At 37.9% G+C, this 19,262-nt stretch overlaps 1 protein-coding gene across 7 annotated transcripts in view; it reads right to left on the bottom strand.

Moving 5' to 3' along the window:
- Positions 1-6,870: 6,870 nt before the first annotated feature.
- LOC129636686 (hepatitis A virus cellular receptor 1-like) overlaps positions 6,871-19,262 on the bottom strand; it is a 37,215-nt gene continuing 24,823 nt past the window's right edge. For all 7 annotated transcript variants that reach the window (XM_055560273.1, XM_055560281.1, XM_055560284.1 and 4 more), the window contains 4 exons: positions 17,203-17,258; positions 11,504-11,618; positions 10,581-10,617; positions 6,871-8,007 (listed from right to left, as the gene is read on the bottom strand). In XM_055560273.1, coding sequence (XP_055416248.1) covers positions 7,905-8,007; positions 10,581-10,617; positions 11,504-11,618; positions 17,203-17,258 — 311 coding nt within the window. In that variant the 3' untranslated portion in view covers positions 6,871-7,904. The remainder of the gene's footprint in view (positions 8,008-10,580; positions 10,618-11,503; positions 11,619-17,202; positions 17,259-19,262) is intronic.

The following is a 19,262-nucleotide window of genomic DNA, read 5'->3' on the forward strand; positions in this document are numbered from 1 at the left end:
ACTGTGGAGAAACTTTTCATCATTAACCTAGACGTTTTATCATTGGTGCTGTATAGATGGAGGAGTCTTGAGGCTACTGTAAGAAAAAGACTGAAAACCAGAGGCAGGATGCTTAAGTCCAAATCCTGAGACACCAGAGAACTCCTGACTCCAGGGAACATTAATCAATAAGAGCTCATCAAAAGCCTCCATACCAGCACTGAAACCAAGCACCACCCAAGGGCCAACAAGCTCCAGAGAAAGACATACCACACAAATTCTCCAGGAACATAGCCCTGAGCTTCAATATACAGGCTGCCCAAAGTCACACCAAACCCACTGACATCTCAAAACTCACTACGGGACACTTCATTGCACTCCAGAGAGAAGAAATCCAGCTCCACCGACCAGAACACTGACACAAGCTTCCCTAACCAGGAAACCTTGACAAGCCACCCATCCAACCCCACCCACAGTGAGGAACCGCCACAATAAAGAGAAACCACAAACTGCCAGAATATGGAAAGGCCACCCCAAACACACCAATATAAACAAGATGAAAAGACAGAGAAATACTCAGCAGGTAAAGGAACAGGATAAATGCCCACCAAACTAAACAAAAGAGGAAGAGATAGGGCATCTACCTCATAAAGAATTCTAAATAATGATAGTGAAAATGATCCAAAATCTTGAAAACAAAATGGAATCACAGATAAATAGCCTTGAGACAAGGATTGAGAAGATGGAAGAAATGTTTAACAAGGACCTGGAAGTAATAAAAGAGTCAATATATAATGAATAATGCAATAAATGAGATCAAAAGTCCTCTGGAGGGAACCAACAGTAGAATAATGGAGGCAGAGGATAGGATAAGTAAGTTAGAAGATAGAATGTTAGAATTAAATGAAACAGAGAGGAAAAAAGAATTAAAAGAAATGAGGACAAACTCAGAGACCTCTGGGACAATGTTAAACACCCCAACATTTGAATCATAGGAGTCCCAGAAGAAGAAAACAAACAGAAAGACCATGAGAAAATACTTGAGGAGATAATAGTTGAAAACTTCCCTAAAATGGGCAAGGAAATAATCACCCAAGTCCAAAATCTCAAAGAGTTCGAAACAGGATAAACCCAAGGCAAAACATCCCAAGACACATATTAATCAAATTAACAAAGATCAAACACAAAGAACAAAAATTAAAAGCAGCAAGGGAAAAACAACAAATAACACAAAGGGGATTCCCACAAGGATAACAGCTGATCTTTCAATAGAAACTCTTCAGGCCAGAAGGGAAGGGCAGGACATACTTAAAGTGATGAAAGAGAAAAACCTACAGCCCAGATTACTGTACCCAGCAAGGATCTCATTCAAATATGAAGGAGAAATCAAAAGACAAGCAAAAGCTCAGAGAATTCAGCACCACCAAACCAGCTCTCCAACAAATGCTAAAGGATCTTCTCTAGACAGGAAACACAGAAAGGGTGTATAAACTCGAACCCAAAACAACAGAGTAGATGGCATTGGGATCATACTTATCAATAATTACCTTAAATGAAAATGGGTTGAATGCCCCAACCAAAAGACAAAGACTGGCTGAATGGATACAAAAACAAAACCCCTATATATGTTGTCAACAAGAGACCCACCTCAAAACAAGGGACACATACAGACTGAAAGTGAAGGGCTGGAAAAAGATATTCCATGCAAATAGAGACCAAAAGAAAGCAGGAGTAGCAATACTTATATCAGATAAAATAGACTTTAAAACAAAGGCTGTGAAAAGAGACACAGAAGGACACTACATAATGGTCAAAGGATCAATCCAAGAAGATATAACAATTATATATGCACCCAACGTAGGAGCACCACAACATGTAAGACAAATGCTAACAAGTATGAAAGCAGAAATTAACAGTAACACAAGAATAGTGGGAGACATTAATACCCCACTCACACCTATGGATAGATCAAATAAACAGAAAATTAATAAGGAAACACAAACTTTAAAAGATATAATGCACAAGTTAGACCTAACTGATATCTATAGGACATTGCACCCCAAAACAATGAATTTCACCCTTTTCTTAAGTGCACACAGAACCTTCTCCAGGATAGATCACATCCTGGGCCATAAGTCTAGCCTTGGTAAATTCAAAAACATTTAAACCATTCCAAACATCTTTTCTGACCACAATGCAGTAAGATTAGATGTCAATTACAGGAGAAAAACTATTAAAAATTCCAACATACGGAGGCTGAACAACACACTGCTGAATAACCAACAAATCACAGAAGAAATAAAAATATGCATAGAAATGAATGAAAATGAAAACACAACAACCCAAAAACCTATGGGACACTGTAAAAGCAGTGCTAAGGGGAAGGTTCATAGCAATACAGGCATACCTCAAGAAACAATAAGAAGTCAAATAAATAACCTAACTCTACACCTAAAGCAACTAGAAAAGGAAGAAATGAAGAACCCCAGGGTTAGTAGAAGGAAAGAAAACTTAAATATTAGTGCAGAAATAAATGCAAAAGAAACAAAAGAGACCATAGCAAAAATCAACAAAGCCAAAAGCTGGTTCCTTGAGAAGATAAATAAACTTGACAAACCATTAGCCAGACTCATCAAGAAACAAAGGGAGAAAAATCAAATCAACAAAATTAGAAATGGAAATGGAGAGATCACAACAGACAACACAGAAATACAAAGGATCATAAGAGACTACTATCAGCAGCTATATGCCAATAAAATGGACAGCTTGGAAGAAATGGACAAATTCTTAGAAAAGTACAACTTTCCAAAACAAAACCAGGAAGAAATAGAAAATCTTAACAGATCCATCACAAGCACGGAAATTGAAACTGTAATCAGAAATCTTCCAGCAAACAAAAACCCAGGGCCAGACAGCTTCACAGCTGAATTCTACCAAAAATTTAGAGAAGAGCTAACACCTATCCTACTCAAACTCTTCCAGAAAATTGCAGAGGAAGGTAAACTTCCAAACTCATTCTATGAGGCCACCATCACCCTAATACCAAAACCTGACAAAGATCCCACAAAAAAAGAAAACTACAGGCCAATATCACTGATGAACATAGATGCAAAAATCCTTAACAAAATTCTAGCAAACAGAATCCAACAACATATTAAAAAGATCATACATCATGACCAAGTGGGCTTTACCCCAGGGATGCAAGGATTCTTCAATATCCACAAATCAATCAACATAATACACCACATTAACAAATTGAAAGATAAAAACCATATGATTATCTCAATAGATGCAGAGAAAGCCTTTGACAAAATTCAACATCCATTTATGATAAAAAACCCCCAGAAAGCAGGAATAGAAGGAACATACCTCAACATAATAAAAGCTATATATGACAAACCCACAGCAAACATTATCCTCAATGGTGAAAAATTGAAAGCATTTCCCCTAAAGTCAGGAACAAGACAAGCGTGCCCACTCTCACTACTACTATTTAACATAGTTTGGAAGTTTTGGCCAGAACAATCAGAGCAGAAAAAGTAATAAAAGGAATCCAAATTGGAAAAGAAGAAGTAAAATTCTCGCTGTTTGCAGATGACATGATCCTCTACATAGAAAATCCTAAAGGCTCCACCAGAAAATTGCTAGAACTAATCAATGGATATAGTAAAGTTTCAGAATATAAAATCAACACACATAAATCCCTTGCATTCCTATACACTAACAATGATAAAACAGAGAAATTAAGGAAACAATTCCATTCACCATTGCAATTAAAAGAGTAAATACTTAGGAATGTATCTACCTAAAGAAACAAAAGACCTACATATAGAAAACTATAAAACACTGATGAAATAAATCAAAGAGGACACAAATATATGGAAAAATATACCATGTTCATGGATTGGAAGAATCAATATAGTGAAAATGAATATACTACCCAAAGCAATCTATAGATTCAATGCAATCCCTATCAAGCTACCAATGGTACTTTCATAGAACTAGAACAAATAATTTCACAATTTGTATGGAAATACAAAAAACCTCAAAGAGCCAAAGCCATCTTGAAAAAGAAGAATGGAACTGGAGGACTCAACCTGCCTGACTTCCGCCTCTACTACAAAGCTACAGTCATCAAGACAGTATGGTACTTGCACAAAGACAGAAATATAGACCAATGGAATAAAATAGAAAGCCCAGAGATAAATCCATGCACCTATGGACACCTTATCTTTGACAAAGGATGCAAGAATATACAATGGAGAAAAGATAATCTCTTTAATAAGTGGTGCTGGGAACATTGGTCAAACACTTGTAAAAGAATGAAACTAGAACATTTTCTAACACTATACACAAAAATAAACTCAAAATGGATTAAAGATCTAAACCTAAGACCAGAAAATATAAAACTCCTAGAGGAGAACATAGGCAAAACACTCTCTGACATAAATCATAGCAGAATCCTCTATGATGCACTCCCAGAGTATTGGAAATAAAAGCAAAAATAAACAAATGGGACCTAATTAAAATTAAAAGCTTTTGCACTGCAAAGGAAACTATAAGCAAGGTGAAAAGACAGCCTTCAGAATGGGAGAAAATAATAGCAAATGAAGCAACTGACAAACAACTAATCTCAAAAATATACAAGCAACTCCTACACCTCAATTCCAGAAAAATAAATGACCCAATCAAAAAATGGGCCAAAGAACTAAATACACATTTCTCCAAAGGAGACATACAGATGGCTAGCAAACACATGAAAAGATGCTCAACATCACTCATTATCAGAGAAATGCAAATCAAAACCACAATGAGGTACCATTTCACACCAATCAGAATGGCTGTGATCTAAAAGTCTACAAGCAATAAATGCTGGAGAGGGTGTGGAGAAAAGGGAACCTGCTTACACTGTTGGTGGGAATGCAAACTAGTTCAGCCACTATGGAGAACAGTGTGGAGATTCCTTTAAAAACTGGAAATACAAAACTGGAAATTGCGATATGATCAGCAATCCCACTGCTGGGCATATACACTGAAGAAACCAGAATTGAAAGAGACACATGTACCCCAATGTTCATGCCAGCACTGTTTATAATTGCCAGGACAGGAAAGCAACCTAGATGTCCATCAGCAGATGAATGGATAAGAAAGCTGTGGTATGTATACACGAAGGAATATTACTCAGCCATTAAAAAGAATACATTTGAATCAGTTCTAATGAGTTGGATGAAACTGGAGCCTATTATACAGAGTGACGTAAACCAGAAAGAAAAACACCAATACAGTACACGAATGCATATATATGGAATTTAGAAAGATGGTAACAATAACCCTGTATGCGAGACAGCAAAAGAGACACAGTTGTATAGAACAGTCTTTTGGACTCTGTGGGAGAGGGTGAGGGTGGGATGATTTGGGAGAATGGCATTGAACTGTGTATATTATCTTATGTGAAATGAATCGCCAGTGCAGATTCGATGCATGATACAGGATGCTCGGGGCTGGTGCTGGGATGACCCAGAGGGATGGGATGGGGAGGAATGTGTGAGGGGGGTTCAGGATGGGGACCACATGTGCACCTGTGGCAGATTCATGTCAATGTATGGCAAAACCACTACAATATTATGAAGTAATTAGCCTCCAATTAATATAAATAATGGGCCAAAGAACTAAATAGACATTTCTCCAAAGAAGACATACAGATGGCTAACAAACACATGAAAAGATGCTCAACATCACTCATTATCAGATAAATGCAAATCAAAACCACTATGAGGTACCATTTCATGCCAGTCAGAATGGCTGTGATCCAAAAGTCTACAAGCAATAAATGCTGGAGAGAGTCTGGAGAAAAGGGAACCCTCTTACACTGTTGGTGGGAATGCAAACTAGTACAGCCACTATGGAGAACAGTGTGGAGATTCCTTTAAAAACTGGAAATAGAACTGCCTTATGATCCAGCAATCCCACTGCTGGGCATACACACTGAGGAAACCAGAAGGGAAAGAGACACATGTACCCCAATGTTCATGCCAGCACTGTTTATAATTGCCAGGACAGGAAAGCAACCTAGATGTCCATCAGCAGACGAATGGATAAGAAAGCTGTGGTATGTATACACAAAGGAATATTACTCAGCCATTAAAAAGAATATATTTGAATCAGTCCTAATGAGGTGGATGAAACTGGAGCCCATTATACAGAGTGAAGTAAGCCAGAAAGAAAAACACCGATACAGTATAGTAACGCATATATATGGAATTTAGAAAGATGGTAACAATAACCCTGTGTACAAGACAGCAAAAGAGACACTGATATATAGAACAGTCTTATGGACTCTGTGGGAGAGGGCGAGGGTGGGGTGATTTGGGAGAATGGCATTGAAATACGTATAATATCATATATGGAACGAGTTGCCAGTCCAGGTTCGATGCACGACACTGGATGCTTGGGGCTGGTGCACTGGGACAACCCAGAGGGATGGTATGGGGAGGGAGGAGGGAGGAGGGTTCAGGATGGGGAACACATATATACCTGTGGCGGATTCATTTCGATATTTGGCAAAACCAATACAATATTGTAAAGTTTAAAAATAAAATAAAATTAAAAAAAGATTTATAAAAAAAATAAAATAAATAAATTTATATTTAAAAAAAAAGCATCCAGCCCTCATGGACCACTTTGGTGTGAGTAGCTCTGAATGTCCCCCAAATTACTCAAGCATGAGTTATTTCAGGGTTTACTCAAAGTGAAATTAATCTCCAGTCTTTTAACTGTTCATGTAGAAATGCTTCTAAATGATTAAAATTATCCTTACATTTAGCCTTTGTCTAATTCTCCTGGGAAAACCAAAATTTAATTAAGTTGTGAAAAAGAAATATAACACAGGTATTGATTCAATATGAAAAAGAATTTTTATCCTTCCAAAACAATTCTAAAATTTTTATCCTTCCAAAACAATTCTAAAAATCAAAGTGGTTTGAGGACAATTTAGCATTTTGTAGAAACTGGTAACACTCTCAAACAATACTATTATATTTGCAAACTCTATTTTCTAAAACAGAAAGCCTCTTTTGCTACTCCCTTCTTCTCTTTTTTCCTTGTATTTATTTCTGCCCTGACTCATTCTAAAAATCAGAGCCTCCCAGTTGTCAATATAAGTACCTAGAACTGTGGCACTGAGGTAGCAAAAATATCATAAATTATATGGCTATTGATTTTCTTCTGGTGCCTTCATAGTCTACTCAATACCATTGCTTCTTCTAACTGCTAAAATACCATCCTCCTCCCAAAGAAAGCATTTAATGCCCTGTATTTCCAGAACCCTGAGAAACCAAATTTGTCTATAATGGGAAAATCACACTCACCTACATTTTTCTATTGGATAAATAGAAACCTGTACACACCATGATTTGAAACCTTGAGGACCCTATGCAATATCACATTTGGAGTCACTTTATTAAAAAAAAAAAAAAAGGGACAATCATGAAATGTTTCCATGTTAAGTCCTCTAAGTCCCAGACTAGATGTTCTAATTCTAAGTTGTTTTCAGGTATTCTTGACAGCCTTGGTAACTGAGGTAGAAGTGTTTTTTCTATCTTGCCAATGAGAATTCTTGATGGAAAACAGGATTCATGAGATCTAAAGAGAATGTACAATTCTAAGAAGTATGTTTCATGTTTTGAAGAGACCTCTGCAATGATCAGAAAGTTTGAGCCAATTTAGTATAAAAAATTAGGACTCTGTGACAGTGTTGACTTTACACAGTTGACCTAGCATCACTCTACCCAGTGTCCCTGACTCATAGGAATGCCATGGGAAAATGACTGAAAAATTCTGCAGCTGATTGACAGGACTCTTATATGGTGCCTGGTCACTGTCTGCTATAGTCAAGGGCATAATACTTTAGAATCTGGATCCAGGACCTAGTGATAGTCATCAATAATGTAGACATTGTCTTCTGCTTGGATAGGCTTCAGAGCTGCATTTTTCAAAGCTCCAATGCGAGTATCTTTCAATGGAATCACACTGTAGAAACAATAACATGAGTAAGAAAAAGAAGATCAATTCTCAGGTATGAGCAGCATATTTGTTTATATTCATTCAAGGCTGGGTATTTGCATTTCTCAGAGCCCCACTCAAACATCCTATGAAATGAATAGAAGCTTCCAGAATTGTGAATATGAAGTTACAGGAAATTATTTTTGATAAGGAGGTAGAAAGTCACACCTTTTGGTTTCAAAAATCTCACACTGGTCTCTTTCAAGACACTCCTCATGCAATAGAACACAAAAATTTATAATCTACGAAGACAAATACCACACATCAAATTGAAGTATTAAACCAGGATGCACAGTCTCAAAGATGGCCAGAAAATGGTTTGGCTGGTGTTTTTCTACTTGAGGACTGTGAGCCTTTAGTGAATGTTATTTAGTGGTATGTATCCTGTATTTAAGATATATATATATATATCTTATGAATATGAATATATGAATACAAAATATCAGAGCATATCAGATGTAGTAAAATAGTATTGCTTCACCTAAGCATGTTCTAGATCCCAGAGTCAAAAATCACACCCTGCCTTAACAGTCAAAATTAGAAAGCCATGGGTTAGATGAGTTTTATAACATGAATGCTCACACATCAAGTGTACACAAAGGTCATTTGTGGAGTTTTAATATCAAGGCTTTTTTAGAGGTTGTCTGTAGGCACCATTTTTATTACCTAAGCCTGCCCAGAAAAGAAATGCACTGAATCATAGCTGAATGATGAAATAACATCATGAGGAAATACACCTTTTTGTTTTGTTTTGTTTGATTTTCTATATTATACAGCATCTTCTACAATAAATATTTTCTTTTCTATTTAGTTGATTAAAAACTGAAACTTTAAAAAAGTAACATTGAAAAAACAAAAATGAACTAAAAGGATGTTATCATTCATAGTTTTCTGTCTGTAAAGAGTACTTTTTTCTTTTTCCCTCTTGGAAGACAGTCAAAAACTCCTAAAAGTCTAGTTTTGGACTCCAGGGGACCTCTGTGTGATATGACATTGGATGTCACTTAACATCTCTAAACCTGTTTTCTAATTAGTAAACTGATAATAATACTACTGCCTGTCTCACAGGTTTATTGCTGTGAAGGGCATGTTTGCAATAATAAAATCCAGCATCTATGAAACACTTGCAATATGCTGGAGATTATTCAAGGCATATTTTGTGGACTGGCTCATGTGATTAACTCAGATATAGGAAAGATTGGGTACAAACATTCAATGAAAGAGAACTAAGAATAATGGATGGCAGTTAAAGAGGGACGAATTCGGAATCAAAGAAAGACTTGACTTAAAGCCCAAGCTGGACCAGATGAAGCAGTTTATTTTGCTGGAAGTCGGTAGTGGTTTCCTACCTTTACAGAGGCTTGGGGAAATGACTGCAGGGATGCATACAAAGAAGATTTAATTTTTGACTGGGTGAAGGGGTAAACTTGCAAAACTGTAAATTGAAATGCCTGTGAGGCCAGACAACTAATGTAAATGAACAGAGCAGGCTGGGTATGGAATAATAGGGGATGGTGGGAACTGTGGGGAGCCGGAGGCATGTCCCTACCCACTGCCTTTGCGGGTCTTAAGCCTGGAGGTGTCTTCCTGCAGATTTTTGCAGAGCTACCTTCTGCTAATTTGAGGTTCACTCACATAGCCTACTGCCCTGCTCCAGTATTCCCCATGGTATTTCTCTGGAAGTTCTATGCTGCTACTCCTGCTAAGTTGCTTCAGTCATGTCTGACTCCGTGCGACCCCATAGACAGCAGCCCACTAGACTCCTCTGTCCCTGGGATTCTCCAGGCAAGAATACTGGAGTGGGTTGCCATTTCCTTCTCCAATGCATGAAAGTGAAAAGTAAGGGAAGTCGCCCAGTAGTGCCCGACTCTTAGCGACCCCATGGACTGCAGCCCACCAGGCTCCTCTGTCCATGGGACTTTCCAGGCAAGAGTACCAGAGTGGGGTGCTATTGCCTTCTCCGGGAAGTTCTATAAGACCCTGCTTATTCGTTTATATGTTTTCTGTCTGTTCTCATCTTTTCAGAATATAATAGAGATTCAATACACATGCAATAAACAAAACACTGAATGAAATCAAATAACAAACTAAACAACCCATTCAAATGACCCCTGAAACAATATCTGCAATTTAGTTCTCTTGCTCTAAGAGATAAGGTTTGAGGTGTTATTTCTGTAGCAGTTATGACACAATTCCAGGGAAATATAGAGGTGCTTGGAGAAGGAAATGGCAACCCACTCCAGTATTCTTGCCTGGAGAATCCCAGGGAAGGAGGAGCCTGGTGGGATGCCTTATATGTGTTCACACAGAGTCGGACACAACTGAAGCGACTTAGCAGCAGCAGCAGCATAGAGATGCTAAAATCATCACTGGAAGGTTGAACAGCAATGGAGGTGCTCTATATACTAGATTTTTCAGGATGCAGAGTATAAAATGGAGAACTTGGAAGGAAAAGAGGAGAGGGACAGAGAAATTTTCCTTATGTTTACTAGAGTAAGAACATCAAAAGGCATTATTAACACAAACCATTTCAAACTTACCGTAGTAGCTCCGCCTTGCTCCCCAGGCAAAAATATCCTAAATTGAGGGGGAAATGAAGAGAAAATTAAACAGGCAAGCCAAAGAGTTCATGAGATTTTTTTTCTAAACCAGTATATTATTACCATTATTAGTTTAATATGAGCAAAATCAGTACAGCTCTCAGATTCTAAAAAAAAAATTAATTTAGAAGAAAGAATATTTTTAAAAAGGAGAAAAAAAAATCAATCTGACCCTAACGTGATAACTCCAGGTAACTTCTCTTGAATCTCCAGGAGCCAAGTATACCCTTGGTATAGAGTATCTTGTGATTCGTAGGTTTAGTGTATTGGCCTACATGCCCTAGCTTACTTTAATGCCATTATATTTCACGGAAAAGAAACCCTGAATATTGTGCTTCTCCCATAGAAGACAGGTTTTACACACACATACACACACAACTGGTGGAAGGAGACCACAACGTGCTGGATGACTGTCATGTGAAACCCTTTGTTCTTCTCCTAGCTCTGAAATCATGTACCCTCCTAATGTCTCTTGTGCTTCTTCTATTAAGTGGGTGTTATAAAGCCATCAACAGTTTTACTCCCAATAGGGATAAAATATTGTTATTGAGGGAATAGGAAAAGAACAAAATGGGAGGGAACAAATGTTGTATATTACAGTGGCTTTTGGCTTCCAAATCTCAACTTTACACAACCAGTGCTTATTTCTCCATATTTAATTTCTCCTATCTAGAATTTAAATATCATGTTTATGGAATGATAAATTTAAAATAAATAAAAAATTAAAAAAAGAACAAGGCAAGAACCAAGGAAGTTACGTGAAACTGATATCATATCAAATGTAAAGCCATATGTATTTGCCGCAAGAATACTCCTGTGGGCTCAAGAATATTTCTGAATATTTCAGTCCTGAGGTGACTTACTTCTCCTAATCCAGAATACCACAAACATGACCAACAATGCTAAAATAGTAACCGAGATTCCAATGTAGACTCCCTTGTTGGTGCTCATCCATGTTTCCTGTGCCAGCGCCTCAACCTACAGAAACATCAGCAGATCAAACACAAAACAGAAAAATAAAACAATCTTTTTAGAGTTATAGGCAGAAAACATTTCAGAAAATAATATACCCAGGCAAATTATTGTTTATTGGCCCCTGGCTACTTCTGGATCATGAGGGATAAGACCAAGTGATGTACAGTTATAGACTTATGATGAAATTCTAAGACAACTCAAAATTCAAAATGTATTTGTGGGTGGTGGAAATGTTTACATCTTACATGCGGTGGTATTTAGACAAGGGTACACATTTGTTAAAACTCAAACGGTATGCTTCAAATGAGTGTGCTTTATTATTATAAATTATACATACTGTAAAAAAAAAAATAAGCTCTTTTCATAAATAATCCTCTTCAGTTCAGTTCAGTCACTCAGTCGAGTCCGACTCTTTGCGACCCCATGAATCGCAGCACGCCAGGCCTTCCTGTCCATCACCAACTCCCGGAGTTCACTCAGATTCACATCCATCGAGTCAGTGATGCCATCCAGCCATCTCATCCTCTGTCGTCCCCTTCTCCTCCTGCCCCCAGTGCCTCCCAGCATCAGAGTCTTTTCCAATGAGTCAACTCTTCCCATGAAGTGGCCAAAGTACTGGAGTTTCAGCTTTAGCATCATTCCTTCCAAAGAAATCCCAGGGCTGATCTCCTTTAGAATGGACTGGTTGGATCTCCTTGCAGTCCAAGGGACTCTCAAGAGTTTTCTCCAACACCACAGTTCAAAAGCATCAATTCTTCGGTGCTCAGCCTCCTTCACAGTCCAACTCTCACATCCATACATGACCACTGGAAAAACCATAGCCTTGACTAGATGGACCTTTGTTGGCAAAGTAATGTCTCTGCTTTTGAATATGCTATCTAGGTTGGTCATAGCTTTCCTTCCAAGGAGTAAGCGTCTTTTAATTTCATGGCTGCAATTGCCATCTACAGTAATTTTGGAGCCCAAAAAAATAAAGTCTGACACTGTTTCCACTGTTTCCCCATCTATCTCCCATGAAGAGATGGGACCGGATGCCATGATCTTCGTTTTCTGAATGTTGAGCTTTAAGCCAACTTTTTCATTCTCCTCTTTCACTTTCTTCAAGAGACTTTTTAGTTCCTCTTCACTATCTGCTATAGGGTGGTGTCATCTGTATATCTGAGGTTATTGATATTTCTCCTGGAAATCTTGATTCCAGCTTGTGCTTCTTCCAGCCCAGCGTTTCTCATGATGTACTCTGCATAGAACTTCAATAAGTAGGGTGACAATATACAGCCTTGACATACTCCTTTTCCTATTTGGAACCAGTCTGTTGTTCCATGTCCAGTTCTAACTGTTGCTTCCTGATGTGCATATAGGTTTCTCAAGAGGCAGGTCAGGTGGTCTGGTATTCCCATGTCTTTCAGAATTTTCCACAGTTTATTGTGATCCACACAGTCAAAGGCTTTGGCATATTCAATAAAGCAGAAATAAATGTTTTTCTGGAACTCTCTTCCTTTTTCCATGATCCAGCGGATGTTGGCAATTTGATCTCTGGTTCCTCTGCCTTTCCTAAAACTAGCTTGAACATCAGGAAGTTCATGGTTCACGTACTGCTAAAGCCTGGCTTGCAGAATTTTCAGCATTACTTTAATAGTGTGTGAGATGCGTGCAATTGTGCGGTAGTTTGAGCATTCAATGACATTGCCTTTCTTTGGGATTGGAATGAAAACGGAAATTTTCCAGTCCTGTGGCCACTGCTGAGTTTTCCAAATTTGCTGGCATGTTGAGTGCAGCACTTTCACAGCATCATCTTCCAGGATTTGAAATAGCTCAACTGGAATTCCATCACCTCCACTAGCTTTGTTCCTAATGATGCTTTCTATGGTCCACTTGACTTCACATTCCAGGATGTCTGGCTCTAGGTGAGTGATCATACCAAAATGATTATCTTGGTCATGAAGATCCTTTTTGTACAGTTCTTCTGTGTATTCTTGCCACCTCTTCTTAATATTTTCTGCTTCTTTTAGGTCCATACCATTTCTGTCCTTTATCAAGCCCATCTTTGCTTGAAATATTCCCTTGGTATCTCTAATTTTCTTGAAGAGATCTCTAGTCTTTCCCATTCTGTTGTTTTCCTCTATTTCTTTGCATTGATTGCTGAGGAAGGCTTTCTTATCTCTCCTTGCTATTGTTTGGAACTCTGAATTCAGATGCTTATATCTTTCCTTTTCTCCTTTGCTTTTCACTTCTCTTCTTTTCACAGCTATTTGTAAGGCCTCCCCAGACAGCCATTTTGCTTTTTTGCATTTCTTTTCCCTGGGGATGGTCTTGATCCCTGTCTCCTGTACAATGTCACGAGCCTCTGTCCATAGTTCATCAGGCACTCTATCTATCAATCTAGGCCCTTAAATCTATTTCTCACTTCCACTGTATAATCATAAGGGATTTCCTTTAGGTCATAGATGAATGGTCTAGTGGTTTTCCCTACTTTCTTCAATTTAAGTCTGAATTTGGCAATAAGGAGTTCATGACCTGAGTCACAGTCAGCTCCCAGTCTTATTTTTGCTGACTGTATAGAGCTTCTCCATCTTTGGCTGCAAAGAATATAATCAATCTGATTTCAGTTTTGACTATCTGGTGATGTTCAAGTGTAGAGTCTTCTCTTGTGTTACCTCCTTTACATAGCTTAATTTTAATTCTAAAGATGTCCCACCAGGTAGGTATTTTAACAGAAAGGAAGTGGAAAATCAGAGAAAAAGATTAAGTCTCAAGTCTCCTCCTGCATAAGAGTTTAATCTCTGGAGTCAGAATCCCAGATTAACTTTTATTTAGTTGCTCTGTGACCCTAGCAAGTTATTTAGCCTCTCCAAACCTCTTTTGCTGTCAAATGCAGATTAAATAGGGTTCTTGGGAAAGGTACTTCAGGTACCTCCTGATAAACACTCTGAGGAATACAGAGGAGGGTGACCTAGCCTCTGAGCTGTCCTTGCCTAAACGGAAAACAGTCAGTGCCCTGGAAGGGAAAAGCTGTGTTATCACCTTACTTGTGGGAGGGAAAGCAGTTAGATGGAACACAGGCTTACAGGAAGCCATCTTTGCTTGCTTTTTAAAAAATATTATGTTACATAAAAACTGGAAGTTCATTTTAGAGTGTGCAGCTCAGGATAAAGAAAGGAAAACAAAAATCAATCATAATTTCAACATCCAGAAATAGTTACTATTACCATTTTTCATTACATACTCTTAGAATTTTATCTTTCTAGTAGTTTTCTTAACAGACACAGTTACCATATCCAATGTATACTACAGTATATACATCATTTTACCTTGTATCTATAATCTATATATAATAAATATATATATATATTTTTAAATTTTTGGCAATGCTACATGGCATGTGGGATCTTAGATCCCTAATCAGCCATCGATCCTCTACTTACTTCATTGGAGGCATGAAGTCTTAACCATTGGACTGTCAGGGAGGTCCCAATGCTATCTGAAAAGTTAGTTTCTTCATTTAACAATTGACACTGTCTTCTCATGGCAGTAAGTACACTGAAGTGACACCATTTTTAATGGCAATAAATGCGCATGCTTAATTGATAAGTTATTAATCTCTTATTATTGAACATTTAGGTTGTTTATAACATTTTCATGATTATAAACAGCAGCAATGTATATCTTGTTTTATACATCTTTATGTATATGTTCATTCTCCTCTTAAGATACAGCTCAAGAAGTTGACCTACTGGGTGGAAATATAGGCTGCTTGGTTTCAAGATACCCGGGAGACACCTTGATATCTTCACGATCAAGACACAAAAATCCCACGATTGTACTACCACCTATTGAGAACTTGCTTCTGTATTACTTACATTATATAGAAGAGATTAATTGCTATTGAATATACCTGTCCTGCAGGTAACTGAGGTCAAAAACAATCTTCTCATTTGCAGTGTTTGTTTCTTTTTTTAAAACTAGCATAAGTCTGACTGACATGACATTTACATGGTGGCAGTTCTGCTATTTAACAAGCACAACAAATTCAGCCCATATCCAGCAGATCAATCAGTACCCATATCATCAGAGTGACTAAATCTTTCATATCATTCCTATGTGGTAGTGTTCTCATTGTCACTAAGTTATGCAACATAAGGCCATTTGACGTCACATTAACCCCACTTTGCTTAAACTTGAATATCTCTTATAATGTCCATGCTGCAATTTCTCACCACTTGCAATCAAGATTACTCTCATACCTGAATCTGTTCATGTTTTTTGCTTCTAAGAGTTATTTGCACATAGTGAAAGGAAAGTTGTTTCACCCAAAGGAGCCAAAAGTGAAAAATCTCACTGATAAATTCTTCTAACTTACACACAAAGATGAGGCTTTGATGAACATCATAAGACTATAATCCCTTGGATATTTCCCAAGCTAATTGTGGGAAAAGTGCAAGAACAAATTACAGATTACAAAGTTGTTGAAGACCTTAGGACCTTAATATGTCATCATATGGGGAGGATCATATATAGAAAGACTCAGCAGTGGCCTCAAAATTTCTCTATAGGAGGAAAATTGGATTGGAAAAGGATATTAGGGGGCCAATGTTTAAGGAACCACACTTTCGCTGACATAATATTTTTGGTGGGGATGGCTCTCATTCCACTACATCAATTCAAGGCTTATTATTTCTCTAACAATGATCTAAGTCTTTCTTGGTATGTAATGTTAAGTCGCTATGCCTGAATTAATTCACTCTTTTTTTCTTATTTTCTGGTCAGGGGAAATTCTGTCTTGGGTGTATATGTGTGTCTAGAGAAAAATATCACTTTTCAGGTATTTCTAACAAAGTAGTGCATCTATATAGACTTTTTAAATTAATTAAACTATCCATGAAATTAAAAGATGCTTACTCCTTGGATGAAAATTTATGACCAACCTAGACAGAATATTCAAAAGCAGAGACATTACTTTGCCACCAAAGGTCCATCTAGTCAAGGCTATGGTTTTTCCAGTGGTCATGTATGGATGTGAGAGTTGGACTGTGAAAAAAGCTGAGCGCCAAAGAATTGATATTTTTGAACTGTGGTATTGGAGAAGACTCTTGAGAGTCCCTTGGACTGCAAGGAGTTCCAACCAGTTCATTCTAAAGGAGATCAGCCCTGGGTGTTTTTTGGAAGGAATGATGCTTAAGCTAAAACTCCAGTACTTTGGCCACCTCATGCGAAAAGTTGACTCATTGGAAAAGACCCTGAAGCTGAGAGGGATTAGGGGCAGGAGGAGAAGGGGACAACAGAGGATGAGATGGCTGGATGGCATCACCGATTCGATGGACGTGAGTTTGAGTGAACTCTGGGAGTTGGTGATGGACAGGGAGGCCTGGCATGCTGCGATTCATGGGGTCGCAGAGTCGGACACGACCGAGCGACTGATCTGATCTGATCTGACCCCTATTTAACAGTCAAATTCTTTTCTTCCTTTATTTTAAATTAGAAAGAATCAATCTGTGGACTAGTCTGACAATAATAATCTCTAAATGTAACTTGATTCCAGAAGAGACATATAAGTGAATCAGGCTAATAAAATAGGAAGGAATATGCTTACAGTTTGATTGTTATGCCAGTGGGGATCATGAGATGGTGTCACAGTGCCATTTCCATCTGCTCAACAAGAAAGAAAATTAATAAGAATTACAAAAAGATTTTGAATTTTCCTGCAAGCACCAAATATATTCACACTGCGTTCTGGTAATGAAGGGAAAGTTGAAAAATTATATAGCTTAATGCTGTAGGCATCCCAGGAATAATACCAAGTTAATAAAATTTATTAATTTAAGTAGTAAGGTTGTGTTTCTTAACCATTTTGTCAGGAAGCCTTTGAAAATGAACCCTTTTTCTTTTCTCCCTATGGGGGGAAGGAAATACATGCTCACAGAAAATTTACTGAAAATTTTAGACAAGTCAGAGTGACCCATTCTCAGAACTAGGTTAAAACTTACCACTTACAGATAAATAATCAATATTTTCATGACAACTGAGAAACTTGCAATGAGTGCTCAGAGGTCATTACACATCCAAAGAGCAGAACCACTCTGTTCAAAATGAACATTACATTGGTTTTACATTCAAAATGTGAGTCAAATGCACTAAGTTACCTCAAACAGGTGGCATCCAACTCCTACATTATATGCCAGTGTGCACAGACACTGATCCAAATGTGCTTTAGAAAATATGTTACAACACTCCCAAGACCAGTATACCTTATATTACCTAAACTCCCAATAAAAGGATACTATGCCTTAAAGTCTTCAATGTCCAAATTTTAATAGTGTTTTGATATATCTCTTTTGTCCCACTGAACATATACTGTTGGCCCTTCTAAGCAAATATAGGTCAAATACAGGATTCTCTCTTTACTGAGTATCGATTATATACAAGCACTTTACATCCTTATACCAATTTTCTTAATCTGAAATTTTAGATGAAGTGCTGAATTGGTTGAAGTTTCCAACTCTACTAAAGGACAAGAGCCTCAGCTCATAACCACCGCACACACTATGTTCCCATCCAATGAAAATACTGCAGGTCTCAGAGATTCACATACTACTGACAGAGCTATAAAATCATCATGTTCTAATGGTAGTGAAAATAAGTAACCATATTCCCCCCAAGTTTTCACACTTTATACTACTGTATCTACAATTTAAACATTCCGACACTACTTCTTCAAGAGACAAAGACAGTGTCTACGGTCTAGTCTCTGTGTATGATTTATGTTATAACCTTAAATCCTTAAGCTATAGAATGAGTGATGTTGTAAAAAAAATAGCATGGACTTGAGTCAGATGAAACTTGACTTCAGTGCTGATATGTCACTTACCGATGTGACCTCGATTAATATCCTTTACATACAAATTACATACATATGCATGTAAATGTATGTATTTATATTTCTAGCTGGGGTAACCTTGAACTATAAGCTGTTGATAGCACCCGTCTCATAAAGTTATCACATTAGATGATGCATGTAAGGTGCTTAACACCATATTAAACAAATATCAGGTGTCACAATTATGTTGCTATATAACAATAGGAGCAAAGGGGAAGGGACACCATGCAATGGATTTTCCAAATAGCATGTCCTTCATTCCTTACAAACATGTAGTGAGGAATGAAACAACTTGCCCTCGGGCGTGCAGCTTGAAACTCGGGCAGTTGAATTGGAAGCTGTTTGTCTCCAAAGTAGACAAATGTCCTCCTCAGTCTGGCAAAGGCAAGAAATAAACCTGCCCTGAAAGAATTAAATGAGATAATGCACAACAATTTGCTGGCAAATGCATCTGAAAAGGTAGGTGCGGGCCCTAAGAAAACCAAAATTCCTCCTGGACTAACATTCTTGGCTTTGTGAGGCTTTAACCCAGTGAAGTGTGACTCGGGCACTGTAAGGATTTGGTTCAAGGGCCTCAGAGATGCTGCCAAGATGGCAGCAGTCACAGAAGTCGTGGGGACACAGCTGCTGCAATGTCTGTTCCATGTTGCCAAGTCTACTTGACCAGGTTTAGTGACATATTTTAGAGAACAATTTCCCATTTTCTACTTTGTTCTTCCTCTTAGCCTAAAAGTGTGGGGTGCAGTTGCCCCAACTGCTCTTACCTGTATTTTTAT

This window comes from Bubalus kerabau, chromosome 1 (genome assembly GCF_029407905.1).
Source record: "Bubalus kerabau isolate K-KA32 ecotype Philippines breed swamp buffalo chromosome 1, PCC_UOA_SB_1v2, whole genome shotgun sequence".
Taxonomy (NCBI): Eukaryota; Metazoa; Chordata; class Mammalia; order Artiodactyla; family Bovidae; genus Bubalus; species Bubalus kerabau.